This window comes from Sturnus vulgaris, assembly GCF_052056855.1.
Source record: "Sturnus vulgaris isolate bStuVul1 chromosome 38 unlocalized genomic scaffold, bStuVul1.hap1 SUPER_38_unloc_1, whole genome shotgun sequence".
NCBI classification, from domain to species: domain Eukaryota; kingdom Metazoa; phylum Chordata; class Aves; order Passeriformes; family Sturnidae; genus Sturnus; species Sturnus vulgaris.
Genome location: NW_028275902.1, coordinates 311,737 through 329,076, shown reverse-complemented (window position 1 = coordinate 329,076; position 17,340 = coordinate 311,737). Strand labels below are relative to the sequence as shown.

Here is a 17,340-nt window from a genome sequence, read left to right as displayed (position 1 = left end):
TAAAAATAAAAATAAAAATAAATAGGAAAATAAAATTAAAAATAAAATTAAATAGAAAATTAAATAGAAAAATAAATAAAAGTATAAAAATAAAAATAAATAGAAAAATAAAAATAAAAATAAAAATACAAATAAAAATAAAAATAAAATGAAAAATAAAAATAAAATTAAAATTAAAAATAAAAATAAAATTAAAATGAAAAATAAAATTAAAAATAAAAAGAAATAGAAAAATAAATAGAAAAATAAATATAAATATAAAATAAAAATAAAATTAAAAATAAAAATAAAATTAAATAGAAAAATAAAAATAAAAATAAAAATAAAAATAAAATTAAAATGAAAAATAAAAATAAAAATAAAAATAAAATAAAAATAAAAATAAAAATTAAATTAAAATAAAAATAAAATGAAAAATAAAAATAAAATTAAAATTAAAAATAAAAATAAAATTAAAATGAAAAATAAAATTAAAAATAAAAAGAAATAGAAAAATAAATAGAAAAATAAATATAATATAAAATAAAAATAAAAATAAAAATAAAAATAAAATTAAAATAAAAATAAAATTAAAAATAAAAATAAAATTAAAATTAAAAATAAAAATAAATTAAAATGAAAAATAAAATTAAAAATAAAAAGAAATAGAAAAATAAATAGAAAAATAAATATAAATATAAAATAAAAATAAAATTAAAAATAAAAATAAAATTAAATAGAAAAATAAAAATAAAAATAAAAATAAAAATAAAATTAAAATGAAAAATAAAAATAAAAATAAAAATAAAATAAAAATAAAAATAAATATAAAAATAAAAATAAATTAAAAATAAAATTAAAAATAAAATTAAATAGAAAAATAAATAAAAGTATAAAAATGAAAAATAAATAGAAAAATAAAAATAAAATTAAAATTAAAATTAAAATTAAAATGAAAAATAAAAATAAAAATAAAAATAAAAATAAAAATAAAATAAAAATAAAAATAAAATTAAAAATAAAAATAAAAATTAAAATAAAAATAAAATTAAAATTAAAATGAAAATAAAATGAAAAATAAAATAAAAATAAAAATAAAAATAAAAATAAAAATGAAAATAAAATTAAAAATAAAATTAAATAGAAAATTAAATAGAAAAATAAATAAAAGTATAAAAATAAAAACAAATAGAAAAATAAAAATAAAAATAAAAATAAAAATAAAAATTAAAATAAAAATAAAATTAAAATTAAAAATAAAAATAAAATTAAAATGAAAAATAAAATTAAAATTAAAAAGAAATAGAAAAATAAATAGAAAAAAAATATAAATATAAAATAAAAATAAAAATAAAAATAAAAATAAAATTAAATAGAAAAATAAAAATAAAAATAAAAATAAAAATAAATAGAAAAATAAATAGAAAAATAAATATAAAAATAAAATAAAATTAAAAATAAAATAAAATTAAAAATAAAATTAAATAGAAAATTAAATAGAAAATTAAATATAAAATAAAAATAAAAATAAAAATAAAAATAAAAATAAAAATAAAAATAAAATTAGGAATAAAGTTAAATGTAAATATAAATACAAAAACAAAAATAAAATTAAAAATAAATAGAAATAGAAATAGAAATACAAAAATAAAAATAAAATTAAATGTAAATATAAATACAAAAATAAAAATAAAATTAAAATTAAAAATAAATAGAAATAAAAAAATAAATATAAATAAAAAATTTAAATTAAAAATAAATAGAAATATAAAAATAAATAGAAATATAAAAATAAATATAAAAATAAATAGAAAGAGAAAAATAAAAATAAAAATAAAAATAAAATTAAAAATAAAATTAAATGTAAATATAAATACAAAAATAAAAATAAAATAAAAATAAATAGAAAAATAAAATTAAACGTAAATACAAATACAAAAAGAAATAAAATTAAAAATAAATAGATATAGAAAAATAAGATTAAAAATAAATAGAAACAGAAAAATAAAAATAAAATTAAAAATAAATATAGAAAAATAAATACAAATATAAAATTAAATGTAAATAGAAAAATAAAAATAAAATTAAAAATAAATAGAAATAGAAAAATTAAAATAAAAATAAACAGAAATAGAAAAATAAATACAAAAGTAAGTATAAATACAAGCATGAATAGAAGTATAAATATAAACACCCCGGGGGGTTTGGGGTCATTTTTTGGGGTTTTTGGGTTCCCTCACCTCCTCGGGGGGCATTTTTTGGGGTAATTTTTGGGTTTTTTTGGGGTTCCAGGGGTCGTTTTTTTAGGGTTTTTTTGGTTTTTTTGGGGTCCCTCACCTCCTCAGGGGGGGTTTTTTGGGGTCGTTTTTTTTGATTTTTGGGGTCATTTTTGGGTTTTTGGGGTCTCTCACCTCCTCAGCGGGTGTTTTTGGGGTCCAGGTTTCGTTTTTTGGGTTTTTTTTGGGGTTTTTTTTGGTTTTTTTGGTTTGGGTTCCCTCACCTCCTCAGGGGGTTTTTTGGGGTCGTTTTTTGGTTTTTTTGGGTGTTTTTTGGGGTCCCTCACCTCCTCAGGGGGGTTTTTTGGGGTCGTTTTTTTGGTTTTTGGGGTCATTTTTTGATTTTTGGGGTCCCTCACCTCCTCAGGGGGGGTTTTTTTGGGGTCGTTTTTTTGATTTTTGGGGTCATTTTGGGGTTTTTTGGGGTCCCTCACCTCCTCAGGGGGGGCTTTTTGGGTTCATTTTTGGGGTTTTTTGGGGTTTTTTTTGTTTTTTTTTTTATTTTTGGGGTCTCTCACCTCCTCAGGGGGGGTTTTTTGGGTTCCAGGGGTCATTTTTTGGGTTTTTTGGGGTTTTTTGGGGGTTTTTTGGGGTCCCTCACCTCCTCAGGGGGGTTTTTGGGGTCGTTTTTTTGGTTTTTGGGGTCATTTTTGGATTTTTTTTGGGGGTTCCAGTTGTCGTTTTTTGGTTTTTTTGGTTTTTGGGGTCCCTCACCTCCTCAGGGGGGGCTTTTTGGGTTCATTTTTGGGGTTTTTGGGGTTCCAGGTGTCATTTTTTGGGTTTTCTTGGGGGTTTTTTTTGGTTTTTTTGGGTTTTTTGGGGTCCCCTCACCTCCTCAGGGGGGATTTTTGGGGTTCCAGGTGTCGTTTTTTGGGTTTTTTTGGGTTTTTTTTTTTGGTTTTTTTTGGGTTTTTTGGGGGTCCCTCACCTCCTCAGGGGGGGTTTTTTTGGGTTCATTTTTGGGGTTTTTTTGGGGTTCCAGGGGTCATTTTTTGGGTTTTTTTGGGGTTTTTTTTGGGGTTTTTTTTTGATTTTTGGGGTCCCTCACCTCCTCAGGGGGGGTTTTTGGGGTCGTTTTTTTGGTTTTTGGGGTCATTTTTGGTTTTTTTGGGGTCCCTCACCTCCTCAGGGGGCGTTTTTGGGGTTCCAGGTGTCATTTTTTGGGTTTTTTTTTTTGTTTTTTTGGGTTTTTTGGGTTCTCTCACCTCCTCGGGGGGGTTTTTTGGGGTCGTTTTTTGATTTTTGGGGTCATTTTTTGTTTTTTTGGGGTCCCTCACCTCCTCAGGGGGGGTTTTTGGGGTTGTTGGGGTCATTTTTGGGGTTTTTTGGGGTTCCAGGGGTCATTTTTTTGGGTTTTTTTGGGTTTTTTTTTTGGGTTTTTGGGGTCTCTCACCTCCTCAGGGGGGGTTTTGGGGTCGTTTTTTTGGTTTTTGGGGTCATTTTTGGGTTTTTGGGTTCCCTCACCTCCTCAGGGGGGTTTTTTGGGGTCATTTTTTTGATTTTTGGGGTCCCTCACCTCCTCAGGGGGGGTTTTTGGGGTCGTTTTTTTATTTTTGGGGTCATTTTTTGATTTTTGGGTTCTCTCACCTCCTCAGGGGGGTTTTTTGGGGTAATTTTTGGGTTTTTTGGGGTTCCAGGTGTCATTTTTTGGGTTTTTTTGGGTTTTTTTTTGGTTTTTGGGGGTTTTTGGGTTCCCTCACCTCCTCAGGGGGGGTTTTTGGGGTCATTTTTTTTTTGTTTTTGGGGTCGTTTTTTTGATTTTCGGGGTCATTTTGGGGTTTTTTGGGGTCCCTCACCTCCTCAGGGGGGTTTTTGGGGTCAATTTTGGGTTTTTTGGGGTCCCTCACCCTCCTCAGGAGGAGTTTTTTGGGGTCATTTTTTTGGTTTTTGGGTTCATTTTTTTGGTTTTTTGGGGTTTTTTGGGGTTTTTTGGGTTCCCTCACCTCCTCAGGGGGGGTTTTTGGGGTCGTTTTTTTGATTTTTGGGGTCATTTTTGGTTTTTTTGGGGTCCCTCACCTCCTCAGGGGGCGTTTTTGGGGTCTCCTCCCCCTGCAGGGCCTCTCAGCACGAACCCCACCCCGTTCCAGATTTTGTTGCAGAAGCGGCGCTGAGTCAGCACCGAGGCCACGCCCACCCGGATTTCGGCACCTGGGGGGGGAAATTTGGGGTCAGGGACCCCCCAAAAACCCCAAAAAACCCCCCAGGACCCCCCAAAAACCTCCCAGTGCTCCCAGTGCTCCAGTGCTCAGCCTGGCCCCGAGCCCGGGGGGATTTGGGGGAATTTTGGGGAATTTTGGGGTCCCAGGGGGGATTTTAGGAGAATTTTTGGGGTCCAGGGGGATTTTGGGGGTCCCAGAGGGATTTTTTGGGAAATTTTGGGGAGATTTTGGGGTTCCAGGAGGAATTTTTGGGGTCCCAGGGGGATTTTTGGGAATTTTGGGGAATTTTTGGGGTCCTGGTGGAATTTTGGGGGAATTTTTGGGGAATTTGGGGGAATTTTTGGGGGATTTTGGGGTCCCAGGGGAATTTTGGAAAATTTTGGGGAATTTTGGGGGAATTTTTGGGGAATTTTTGGAAAATTTTGGGGGAATTTTGGGGAATTTTTGGGGTCCCAGGGGGATTTTGGGGGAATTTTTGGGATCCTGGTGGAATTTTAGGGGGAATTTTTGGGGTCCCAGGGGGGATTTTGGAAAATTTTGGGGAATTTTTGGGGAATTTTTGGGGAATTTTGGGGTCCCAGGGGGGATTTTGGGGAATTTTTGGGGGAATTTTGGGGTCCCAGGAGGAATTTCTTGAAAATTTTGGGTGAATTTGGGGAATTTTTGGGGAATTTTGGGGGTCCCAGGGGGGTTTCTGGGAGATTCAGGGGGGGTCCCAGGGGGGTTTTTGGGTTTTTTGAGGGGATTTTTTTGGGTGATTTTGGGGTGATTTTGGGGCAAATTTGGGGATAATTTTGGGCTGATTTAGGGGTGATTTGGGGCTGTTTTTGGGTGATTTTGGGTTGTTTTGGGGGTGATTTTGGGGTGATTTTTTGGGTGATTTTGGGGTGTTTTTTGGGTAATTTTTGGCTGATTTTTGGCTGATTTTGGGCTGATTTTGGGGTGATTTTTGGGGTGATTTTTTGGCTGATTTTGGGGTGATTTTTGGGGTGATTTTGGGGTGATTTTGGGGTGATTTTTGAGCTGATTTTCAGGTGATTTTGAGCTGATTTTCAGGTAATTTTGGGGTGATTTTGGGTTGTTTTTGGGGTGATTTTAGGCCGATTTTTGGGGTGATTTTGGGGTGATTTTGAGGTAATTTTGGGTTGTTTTGGGGGTAATTTTGGGTTGTTTTTGGGGTGATTTCGGGCTGATTTCAGGCTGATTTTTAGATAATTTTGGGCTGATTTTGGGCTGATTTTGGGGTGATTTTTGGGTTGTTTTTGGGGTGATTTTGGGGTGATTTTGGGGTGATTTTGGGCTGATTTCAGGCTGATTTTGGGTGATTTTGGGCTGATTTTGGTGTGATTTTGGTGTGATTTTTGGGGTGATTTTGGGGTGATTTTGGGGTGATTTTTGGTGTGATTTTTGGGGTGATTTTCAGGTAATTTTGGGGTGATTTTGGGTTGTTTTTGGGGTGATTTTGAGGTAATTTTGGGTTGTTTTGGGGGTAATTTTGGGTTGGTTTTGGGGTGATTTTGGGCTGATTTTGGGCTGATTTTGGGGTGATTTTTGGGCTGATTTTGGGGTGATTTTGGGGTGATTTTTGGGTTGTTTTTGGGCTGATTTCAGGCTGATTTTGGGGTGATTTTGGGCTGATTTTGGGGTGATTTTTTGGCTGTTTTTGGGGTGATTTTGGGCTGATTTCAGGCTGATTTTGGGGTGATTTTGGGCTCTCACCTTGCACGTTGTGGCTGCTCAGGGCCAACCTGAGGGCGTCGGCGCCGCACTCGGGGATCCCCTGGGGGAACTGGAGCCTCTGGGGGGCAAAATTTGGGGTCCAGGAGGAAATTTGGGGTCCAGGAGGAAATTTTGGGGGTCCAGGAGGAAATTTTGGGGGTCCAGGAGGAAATTTGGGGGTCCAGGAGAAAATTTGGGGGTCCAGGAGGAAATTTTGGGGGTCCAGGAGGAAATTTGGGGGTTCCAGGAGGAAATTTGGGGGTTCAGGAGGAAATTTTGGGGGTCCAGGAAAAATTTTGGGGGTTCAGGAGGAAAATTTGGGGGTCCAGGAGAAAATTTGGGAAGTTCTGGGAAGGATTTTGGGGGAATTTTGGGGAATTTGGGGGAATTTTGGGGGGATTTTGGGGGGGATTTTTTGGGGGATTTTTGGGGAATTTGGGGATTTTGGGGGAATTTGGGGGATTTGGGGGGATTTTGGGTAATTCTGGGGGGATTTTGGGGGGATTTTGGGGAAATTTTGGGAGATTTTGGGGGATTTTTGGGGGGATTTTGGGGAATTCTGGGGGGATTTTGGGGGGATTTTGGGGGGAATTTTGGGGGGATTTGGGGGGATTTTGGGGAATTCTGGGGGGATTTTGGGGAAATTTTGGGAATTTTGGGGAATTTTGGGGGGTTTTGGGGATTTTTGGGGGGTCTCACCTGCCCTTCCAGGGCCACCTGCAGCTCCTGGGGGTCCAGGGTTCGACTCCGAAGTTTTTCCTGCAGCTCCTGGGGGAAAAATAAAAAAAAAAAATAAATAAAAATGAGCCCCAAAATCAGCCAAAAAATACCCAAAAATCAGCCCAAAATTACCCAAAAATCAGCCAAAAATCAGCACAAAATTATCCAAAAATTATCCAAAAATCAGCACAAAATCTAGCCCAAAAATTACCCAAAAATCAGCCCCAAAATCAGCCCAAAATTATCCAAAAATCAGCCAAAAATTACCCCAAAATCACCCAAAAAATCAACACAAAATACCGGGAATTTGGGGGGATTTTGGGGGTTTTTTTTGGGGATATTTTTGGGGTTTTTGGGGGGGGATTTTTGGGTCTTTTTGGGGGGGTTTTTTGGGGTTTTTGGGGGGGGGATTTTGGAGTTTTTTGGGGTTTTTGGGGGGATTTTTTGGGGGTTTTTTGGGGGGATTTTGGGATTTTTTGGGGCAGATTTTGGACTTTTTTGGGGGGTTTTTTTCGGGGTTTTTTTTGGAGGGATTTTTGGGGTTTTTGGGGGATATTTTTGGGTTTTTTGGGGGGATTTTTTGGGGTTTTTTTGGGGGCGGTTTTGGGGTTTTTTTGGGAGGGATATTTTAGGGTTTCCTGTAGGGATTTTTGGGGTTTCTTGGAGGGATTTTTGGGGGGATTTTTGGGGGATATTTTAGGGTTTCTTTGAGGGATTTTTGGGGTTTTGGGGGGATTTTTTGGGTTTTTTTTTGGGTGGGGTTTTGGAGTTTCTTGGAAGGATTTTTTTTGGGGTTTCTTGGGGGGATTTTTGGGGTTTTTTGGGGGATTTTTTGGGGGGATATTTTTAGGGTTTCTTGGAGAGATTTTTGGGGTTTTTTTGGGGGGGGTTGGAGTTTCTTGGAGGGATTTTTGGGGTTTCTTGGAGGGATTTTTGGGGTTTTTGGAGGGGATTTTTGGGGTTTTTTGGGGCAGATTTTCGAGATTTTTTGGGGGATATTTTAGGGTTTCTTGGAGGGATTTTTGGGGTTTTTGGGGGATTTTTTGGGTTTTTTTTGGAGGGTTTTTGGGGTTTCTTGAAGGGATTTTTGGGGTTTCTTGGGGGATTTTTTGGGGGTTTTTAGGGGGATTTTTGGGGGCGGTTTTGGGGTTTCTTGGGGGGATTTTGGGGGGATTTTTTGGGGGATATTTTAGGGTTTCCTGTAGGGATTTTTGGGCTTTTTTGGGGGGGGGGTTTGGGGTTTTTTTGGGGGGGATTTTGAGATTTTTTTGGGGCGGATTTTGGAGTTTTTTTGGGGGGATTTTTGGGGGTTTTTTGGGGGGATTTTGGGATTTTTTGGGGCAGATTTTGGACTTTTTTGAGGGGATTTTTTGGGGTTTTTTTTGGAGGGGATTTTTGGGGTTTTTTGGGGCAGATTTTCGAGATTTTTTGGGGGATATTTTAGGGTTTCTTGGAGGATTTTTGGGGTTTCTTGGAGGAATTTTTGGGGTTTTTGGGGGGATTTTTGGGTTTTTTTGGGGGGGATTTTTTGGGGTTTTCTTGGGGGGATTTTTGGGGTTCTTGGGGGGATTTTTGGGGTTTTTTGGAGGGGTTTTTGGGGTTTTTTTGGGGGTCTCACCTGCAGCGTGGCCCCCCTGATGACGTCCCGGGGGTCGATGACGTTCCCCAGGGATTTGCTCATTTTCCTTCCCTGGGAATCCCGGACCAGGGAATGCAGCAGCACCTGGGGGAGGGGGGACGGGGGGGCAGGGACCCCAAAATCGGGATCAGGGACCCCGAAAATGGGGTGAGAGACCCCAAAAACGGGGACAGGGACCCCAAAAACGGGACAGGGACCCAAAAAATGGGATCAGAGACCCCGAAAATGGGGACAAGGATCCCAAAAATGGGATTGGGAACCCAAAAATGGGATCAGGGACACCGAAAATGGGGACAGAGACCCCAAAAATGGGACCAGGGAACCCAAAAATGGGATTGGGACCCCAAAAATGGGGACAAGGATCCCAAAAATGGAGTCAGGGACCCAAAAACGGGGTCAGGGACCCAAAAACGGCATCAGGGACCCCAAAAATGGGGACAAGGATCCCAAAAATGGGGACAAGGATCCCAAAAATGGGGATTGGGACCCCAAAATCGGGATCAGGGACCCCAAAAATGGGATTGGGACCCCAAAAATGGGATCAGGGTTCCCAAAAATGGGGTCAGGAATCCCAAAAACGGGGACAGGGACCCCAAAAATGGGGTCAGGAACCCCAAAAATGGGATTGGGACCCCAAAAACGGCATCAGGGACCCCAAAAATGGGGATTGGGACCCCAAAAATGGGGACTGGGACCCCCCAGGAAAGGCTCAGGCAGCAGGAGAAGGGGACAAGGGGACACCTGGGGACATTTGGGGACGTTTTGGGGACCCCTGGGGACACTTTGGGCACATTTGGGGACACTTTGAGGACCCTTGGGGACATTTTTGGGGCCATTTGGGGCCATTTTGGGACCCCTGAGACCCTTGGGGACATTTTTGGGTTCATTTTGGGACATTTGGGGCCATTTTGGGACCCCTGGGGACATTTTTGGGGCCATTTTGGGACATTTTTGAGCCATTTTGGGGCCATTTGGGGCCATTTTGGGACCCCTGGGTCCCTTGGGGACATTTTTGGAGCCATTTTGGGGCCATTTGGGGCCATTTTGGGAGCCCTGAGACCCTCGGGGACATTTCTGGGGACACTTTGGGGACATTTTGGTGGCACCTGGGACCCCTGGGTCCATTTTGGAAACCTTTGGGTCCATTTTGGGGTCATTTGGGTCCATTTTGGGGGCATTTTGGGACATTTTTGAGCCATTTTGGGTCCATTTGGGGCCATTTTGGGAGCCCTGTGACCCTTGGGTCCATTTTTGGGGACACTTTGGGGACATTTTGGGACCCCTGGGGCCCTTGGGTTCATTTTTGGGACATTTGGGGCCATTTTGGGAGCCCTGGGTCCCTTGGGGCCATTTTTTGGGGCCATTTTGGCTCATTTTGGGACATTTTTGAGCCATTTTGGGTCCATTTTGGGCCATTTTGGGACCCCTGTGACCCTTGGGTTCATTTCTGGGGACACTTTGGGGACGTTTTGGTGGCACCTGGGACCCTTGGGTCCATTTTGGAAACCTTTGGGGCCATTTTGGGGCCATTTTGGGACATTTTGGAGCCATTTGGGGCCATTTTGGGACCCCTGGGACCCTTGGGGCCATTTTTGGGTTCATTTTGGGACATTTGGGGCCATTTTGGTGGCACCTGAGACCCTTGGGGACATTTTTGGGTCCATTTTGGGGCCATTTTGGGACATTTTTGAGCCATTTTGGGGTCATTTGGGTCCATTTTGGGGCCATTTTGGCTCATTTTGGGACATTTTTGAGCCATTTTGGGGCCATTTTGGGCCATTTTGGGACCCCTGTGACCCTTGGGGCCATTTTTGGGGCCATTTGGGGCCATTTTGGGATCCCTGAGACCCTTGGGTTCATTTTTGGGGCCATTTGGGGCCATTTTGGGATCCCTGAGACCCTTGGGGCCATTTTTGGGGACACTTTGGGGACATTTTGGTGGCACCTGGGAGAAGGGCAGCTGTCCTGTGAGCCTCTGGCCCAGCATGGCCATCCTGGCCACCCAGAAGAACAGGAGGTCACTTCCTGTCACCAGCACAGAATTGGGGTAAAAACGACCAAAATCGGGGCTCTGGGGACACAAAAATGACAAAAAAGGGACAAAAAAAGGGAGGGGGAGGGACAGGAAAGAGAGAAAAAAACGGGTTAGGGTCACTTGGGGACATTTGGGGACATTTGGGGACATTTGGGGACAATTTGGGGACATTCGGGGACAATTTGGGGACATTTGGGGACGTTTGGGGACATTTGGGGACATTTGGGGACATTTTGGGGACATTTGGGGACATTTGGGGACATTTTGGGGACATTTAGGGACATTTTGGGGACATTTGGGGACATTTGGGGACATTTGGGGACATTTGGGGACATTTTGGGGACATTTGGGGACATTTGGGGACATTTGGGGACATTTTGGGACATTTGGGGTCCATTTGGGGACATTTTGGGGACATTTAGGGAAGATTTGGGGACATTTGGGGACATTTTGGGGACATTTTGGGGAAATTTGGGGACATTTGGGGACATTTGGGGGACATTTTGGGGACATTTAGGGACATTTTGGGGACATTTTTGGGACATTTGGGGTCCATTTGGGGACATTTGGGGACAATTTGGGGACATTTGGGGACATTTGGGGACATTTTGGGGACATTTGGGGACATTTTGGGGACATTTTGGGGACATTTGGGGACATTTGGGGACATTTGGGGACATTTTGGGGACATTTTAGGGACATTTTGGGGATATTTGGGGACATTTGGGGACATTTTGGGGACATTTGGGGACATTTTGGGGACATTTGGGGACATTTTGGGGACATTTTGGGGACATTTTAGGGACATTTTGGGGATATTTGGGGACATTTGGGGACATTTGGGGACATTTGGGGACATTTTGGGGACATTTGGGGACATTTTTTGGCCTCACCTGCTCGGGCCAGCCCAGGGCAGCGAAGGGGAAAAGGGCGGAGGAGAACCAGGTGTCCAAAACATCGGGGTCTGGGGACACAGAGATGGCACCAGAATGTCACCAAATGGCACCAAATGTCACCAAAATGGCACAAAAATGTCACTAAATGTCACCAAATGTCACAAAAATAGCACCAAATGGCATCAAAATGTCACCAAATGTCACCAAGTGTCACCAAAATGTCACCAAGTGTCACCAAATGTCATCAAAATGGCACAAAACGTCATCAAATGTCATCAAAATGTCACAAAATGTCACAAAATGTCACCAAAATGTCACCAAATGTCACCAAATGTCACCAAAATGTCACCAAAATGTCACAAAAATGTCATTAAATGTCACCAAATGGCACCAAATGGCACCAAAATGTCATCAAATGTCACAAAAGTCACAAAATGTCCCAAAAATGTCACCTAAACATCAAAAAATGGCACCAAATGTCATCAAAATGGCACAAAAATATCATTAAATGTCACTAAATGTCACAAAATGTCCCTAAATGTCACCAAATTGGCACAAAAATGTCACCAAATGTCACCAAAATGTCACAAAAATGTCATTAAAATGTCACTAAATGTCATTAAATGTCACTAAATGGCACCAAATGTCATTAAAATGTCACCAAATGTCACAAAAATGTCACAAAATGGCACAAAAATATCAAAAAATGTCACCAAATGTCACCAAAATGTCACAAAAATGTCACCTAAACATCAAAAAATGGCACCAAATGTCACCAAAATGTCACAAAAACGGCACCAAATGTCATCAAAATGTCACTAAATGTCACCTAAACATCAAAAAATGGCACCAAAATGGCACAAAAATGCCATTAAATGTCACTAAATGGCACCAAAATGTCACAAAAATGTCACTAAATGTCACAAAATGTCATTAAATGTCACTAAATGGCACCAAAATATCAAAAAAATGTCACCAAGTGTCACCAAATGTCATCAAAACAGCACAAAAATGTCATTAAATGTCACTAAATGCCACAAAAATGTCACAAAATGGCACTAAAATACCAAAAAATGTCACCAAATGTCACCCAAATGTCACCAAAATGTCACAAAAACGGCACCAAATGTCACACAAATGTCACCAAATGTCACCTAAACATCAAAAAATGGCACCAAAATGTCACCAAAATGTCACAAAATGGCACAAAAGTCACAAAATGTCACAAGAATGTCACCTAAACATCAAAAAATGTCACGAAATGTCACCAAGTGGCAAAAAAATGTCCCAAAAATGTCACCAAGTGTCCCCAAAATGTTAAAAAACGTCACCAAATGTCACCAAAACATTTAAAAATATCACCAAAATGTCACCAAGTGTCACCAAATGTCACAAAAAAGTCCCCAAATGTCACCAAAACATCAAAAAATGTCCCCAAATGTCCCCAAATCGAGGTTGGGGACACGGAAATGGCACCAAGGGACCCCAAAAAACCCCAAATTTGGGATCCCCCCCCCCCCCCCCCATGGTCTCACCTTGCTCCAGGTGTACCTGGCCAGGTGAGAAACCCCAAATTTGGGATCCCCTCCCTCCCCCATGGTCTCACCTTGCTCCAGGTGTACCTGGCCAGGTGAGAAACCCCAAATTTGGGATCCCCTCCCTCCCCCATGGTCTCACCTTGCTCCAGGTGTACCTGGCCAGGTGAGAACCCCCAAATTTGGGATCCCCCCCCCCCATGGTCTCACCTTGCTCCAGGTGTACCTGGCCAGGTGAGAACCCCCAAATTTGGGATCCCCTCCCCCATGGTCTCACCTTGCTCCAGGTGTACCTGGCCAGGTGAGAACCCCCAAATTTGGGATCCCCCCCCCCATGGTCTCACCTTGCTCCAGGTGTACCTGGCCAGGTGAGAACCCCCAAATTTGGGATCCCCCCCCCATGGTCTCACCTTGCTCCAGGTGTACCTGGCCAGGTGAGAACCCCCAAATTTGGGATCCCCTCCCCCATGGTCTCACCTTGCTCCAGGTGTACCTGGCCAGGTGAGAAACCCCAAAAACCCCAAATTTGGGATCCCCTCCCCCATGGTCTCACCTTGCTCCAGGTGTACCTGGCCAGGTGAGCAGCCCAAGGCTTTCGCCGCCTCCGCCCCGCGCCTCGGCCTCGCTGCGACCCACGAACCACGGCCCCTCCTGGGGACACACCTGGGGATAACACCTGGGCACACCTGGGCACACCTGGGGACAGCTGGGGACAGCTGGGGATACCTGGGGACAGCTGGGGACAGCTGGGGACACCTGGGCACACCTGGGGACAGCTGGGATACACCTGGGATACACCTGGGGATACCTGGGGACACCTGGGCACACCTGGGGACACCTGGGGATACACTTGGGGACACCTGGCATACACCTGGGGACACCTGGGATACACCTGGGCACAGCTGAGCACACCTGAGATACACCTGGGCACAGCTGGGAACACCTGGGGACAGCTGGGGACACCTGGGATACACCTGGGGGCACCTGGGATACACCTGGACACACCTGGGATACACCTGGGGACACCTGGGCACACCTGGGGACACCTGGAAACCAACCTAGGTACCCTGGGGACACCTGTGCACACCTGGGGATACACCTGTGCACAGCTGGGCACCTTAGGGATACACCTGGGCACACCTGGGGACTTTGGGGACACACCTGGGGGCACCCGGGCACCTTGAGGATACACCTGGGCACACCTGGGGACTTTAGGGACACACCTGGGGACACCCAGGCACCTTGAGGATACACCTGGGGACACACCTGGGGGCACCTGGGCATTTCAGGGGCTTTGGATACACCTGGGGGCACCTTAAGGACTCACCTGGTCACCTTGGGCACACACCTGGGCACCTGTGGGTGCCCTCACCTGGTACGCAGGTACCCGATGGCCCCACCAGAGCTGGCGGGAAAGGCACCAATCCCTGCGGGGGGGGAGGGGTCAGGGGGGGTCCTGAACACACCTGGGACCCCCTCCCCCCCCTCACCTGAGCCCCTCCCCCCTCACCTGAGCCCCTCCCCCCTCACCCCACGTTCTCCATCCAGGTTTTCCAGTTCTTCTCGTGGAATTTCGGGACCAGGCGGAGCCTCCCTGACGTCACGGCCTGGGACAGGTGAGAGACAGGTGAGACAGGTGAGATCCCCCAGGTGTGTCCAGGTGTATCCCAGGTGTCCCCAGGTGTGTCCCAGGTCTATCCCAGGTGTGCCCAGGTGTGTCCCCAGATGTGCCCAGGTGTATCCCAGGTGTGCCCAGGTGTGCTCAGGTGCGTCCCCAGGTGTGCCCAGGTGCCCCCAGGTGTATCCAGGTGTATCCCAGTTGCCCCCAGGTGTGCCCAGGTGTGCCCCAGGTGTATCCCAGGTGTGCCCAGGTGTATCCCAGGTGTCCCCAGGTGTATCCCAGGTGTCCCCAGGTGTGCCCAGGTGTCCCCAGGTGTCCCCAGGTGTGTCCCAGGTGTCCCCAGGTGCCCCCAGGTGCATCCCAGGTGTATCCCAGGTGTGTCCCCAGGTGTATCCCAGGTGTGCCCAGGTGTATCCCAGGTGCCCCCAGGTGTATCCCAGGTGTGCCCAGGTGTATCCCAGGTGTCCCCAGGTGTGCCCAGGTGTGCCCAGGTGTATCCAGGTGTGCCCAGGTGTGCCCAGGTGTATCCCAGCTGTCCCCAGGTGTGCCCAGGTGTATCCCAGGTGTCCCCAGGTGTATCCCAGGTGTGCCCAGGTGTATCCCAGGTGTCCCCAGGTGTGCCCAGGTGTCCCCAGGTGTCCCCAGGTGTATCCCCAGGTGTGTCCAGGTGTCCCCAGGTGTCCCCAGGTGTGCCCAGGTGTGCCCAGGTGTATCCCAGGTGTGCTCACCTGCAGGGCCTCCTTGGCCATTTCCTCACAGCTCAGGAACCACTGACGCTTCAGCAGGAACTCGACGACGTCACCGGAGCGACTGCGGGGACAGGAGGGGACACCTGGGGACACACCTGGGGACACCTGGGGACACACCTGGGGATACCTGGGGACATCTGGGGACACACCTGGGGATACCTGGGGACATCTGGGGACACATGGGGACATTGGGGACACCTGGGGAGACACTGAGGACACCTGGGGACACCTGGGGGACACCTGAGGGTGACAGGTGACACGGGGGGGGGGTCACAGGTGACACTGAAGGATCACAGGTAAACAATGAGGGGTCACAGGTGACACTGAGGGATCACAGGTGACACGGGGGGGTCACAGGTAACAATGAGGGGTCACAGGTGACACTGGGGGGGTCACAGGTGACAATGGAGGATCACAGATGACAATGAGGGGTCACAGGTGACACTGAGGGATCACAGGTGACACGGGGGGGGTCACAGGTGACACAGGAGGGGTCACAGGTGACACTGAGGGATCACAGGTGACACGGGGGGGGTCACAGGTGACACTGAAGGATCACAGGTGACACTGAAGGATCACAGGTGACACTGGGGGGGGGATCACAGGTGACACTGAAGGATCACAGGTGACAATGAGGGGTCACAGGTGACACGGGGGGGTCACAGGTGACACGGGGGGGGGTCACAGGTGACACTGAAGGATCACAGGTGACACGGGGGGGGCACAGGTGACACTGGGGGGGGTCACAGGTGACACGGGGGGGGGTCACAGGTGACACTGAAGGATCACAGGTGACACTGAAGGATCACAGGTGACACTGGGGGGGGTCACCTGGCCGTACCTGCACAGGGGCAGGGTCATGGCGTGGTCCTGCACCCCCCGGAACAAACCCAGCTGAGCCAGCGCTGCCACCACCAGGGGGCGGGCCTGGAACCGGGGAACACCCTGGGGACAGCGACGGTGACATCAGCGGGGACACCTGGGGACACCTGGGGGACACCTGGGGCCAGGTGTACCTGCAGCCACCCCCCCCCGGGGGGACACAAGGTGCCGTCGTCAGCGATGACCGAGGGCAGGGGGAGCCCGTGGGCCCGGGCCAGGGCCAGGTCCTGGGGGCTGTGACCAGGTGTGACCTTCACTGCACCTGGGGACAGGTGTGTCACTGTCACCTGTGTGTCACCTGTGTGACCTCACCTGGGTCACACCTGTGTCACCTGTGTCACACCTGTGTCACTGTGTCACACCTGTCACCTGTGTGACCTCACCTGTGTCACATCTGTGTCACACCTGTGTCACTGTGTCACCTCACCTGTGTCACCTGTGTGTCACCTGTGTCACCTCACCTTTGTCACACCTGAGTGTCACCTGTGTGTCGGTCTCAGACTGGTCCCAGTTCCCCCTCCCAGTCTGTCCCAGTTTGTCCCAGTTTGTCCCAATCCCCTCCCAGTCCATCCCAGTCCCTCCCAGTCCATCCCAATCCCCTTCAGTCCCCCCCAATCCCCTCCCAGTCCCTTCCCAGTTTATCCCAGTCCCTCCCAGTCCCCTCCCAGTCCATCCCAGTCCCCCCCAACCCTCTCCCAGTCCATCCCAATCCCCTCCCAGTCAATCCCAGTCCTTCCCAGTCCATCCCAGTCCCTCCCAGTCCCCTCCAGTCCATCCCAGTCCCTCCCAGTCCCCCCCAACCCTCTCCCAGTCCCCTCCCAGTCCATCCCAGTCCCTCACCAGTTCCCAGTCCGGGCTCCACACTGGGATCGGTCACCACGGGCATCAGGGCTCCACTGAACGGGTGCCGGACCCGGCGGCCGTGCAGGTGCTGAGGGGGCGGGGCCAGATCAGGCCACGCCCCCCCGACCACACCCAAAAAGGTGCGCGGCCCCTTTAAGAGCCGCTTCCGGGATAAGCCACGCCCCCCCTTGGGGGGGTGGAGTCACCGCTGACCAATCGCTGCTTGGGCGCTGGTGGCCACGCCCACTCGGGTGAGGCCACGCCCCCTCCTGGTGCCTCCCAGTGTC

General features: G+C 45.6%; 1 protein-coding gene across 1 annotated transcript in view; it reads right to left on the bottom strand.

Moving 5' to 3' along the window:
• Positions 1 to 17,340, bottom strand: part of VARS2 (valyl-tRNA synthetase 2, mitochondrial) — a 33,252-nt gene that overhangs the window by 5,603 nt on the left and 10,309 nt on the right. The window contains 15 exon segments of the mRNA XM_088157459.1: positions 3,377 to 3,463; positions 4,279 to 4,403; positions 6,134 to 6,212; positions 6,833 to 6,901; positions 8,472 to 8,576; positions 10,438 to 10,563; positions 11,421 to 11,491; positions 13,512 to 13,566; positions 13,568 to 13,609; positions 14,286 to 14,385; positions 14,489 to 14,565; positions 15,308 to 15,389; positions 16,170 to 16,273; positions 16,345 to 16,472; positions 17,051 to 17,141. Coding sequence (XP_088013585.1) covers positions 3,377 to 3,463; positions 4,279 to 4,403; positions 6,134 to 6,212; positions 6,833 to 6,901; positions 8,472 to 8,576; positions 10,438 to 10,563; positions 11,421 to 11,491; positions 13,512 to 13,566; positions 13,568 to 13,609; positions 14,286 to 14,385; positions 14,489 to 14,565; positions 15,308 to 15,389; positions 16,170 to 16,273; positions 16,345 to 16,472; positions 17,051 to 17,141 — 1,341 coding nt within the window.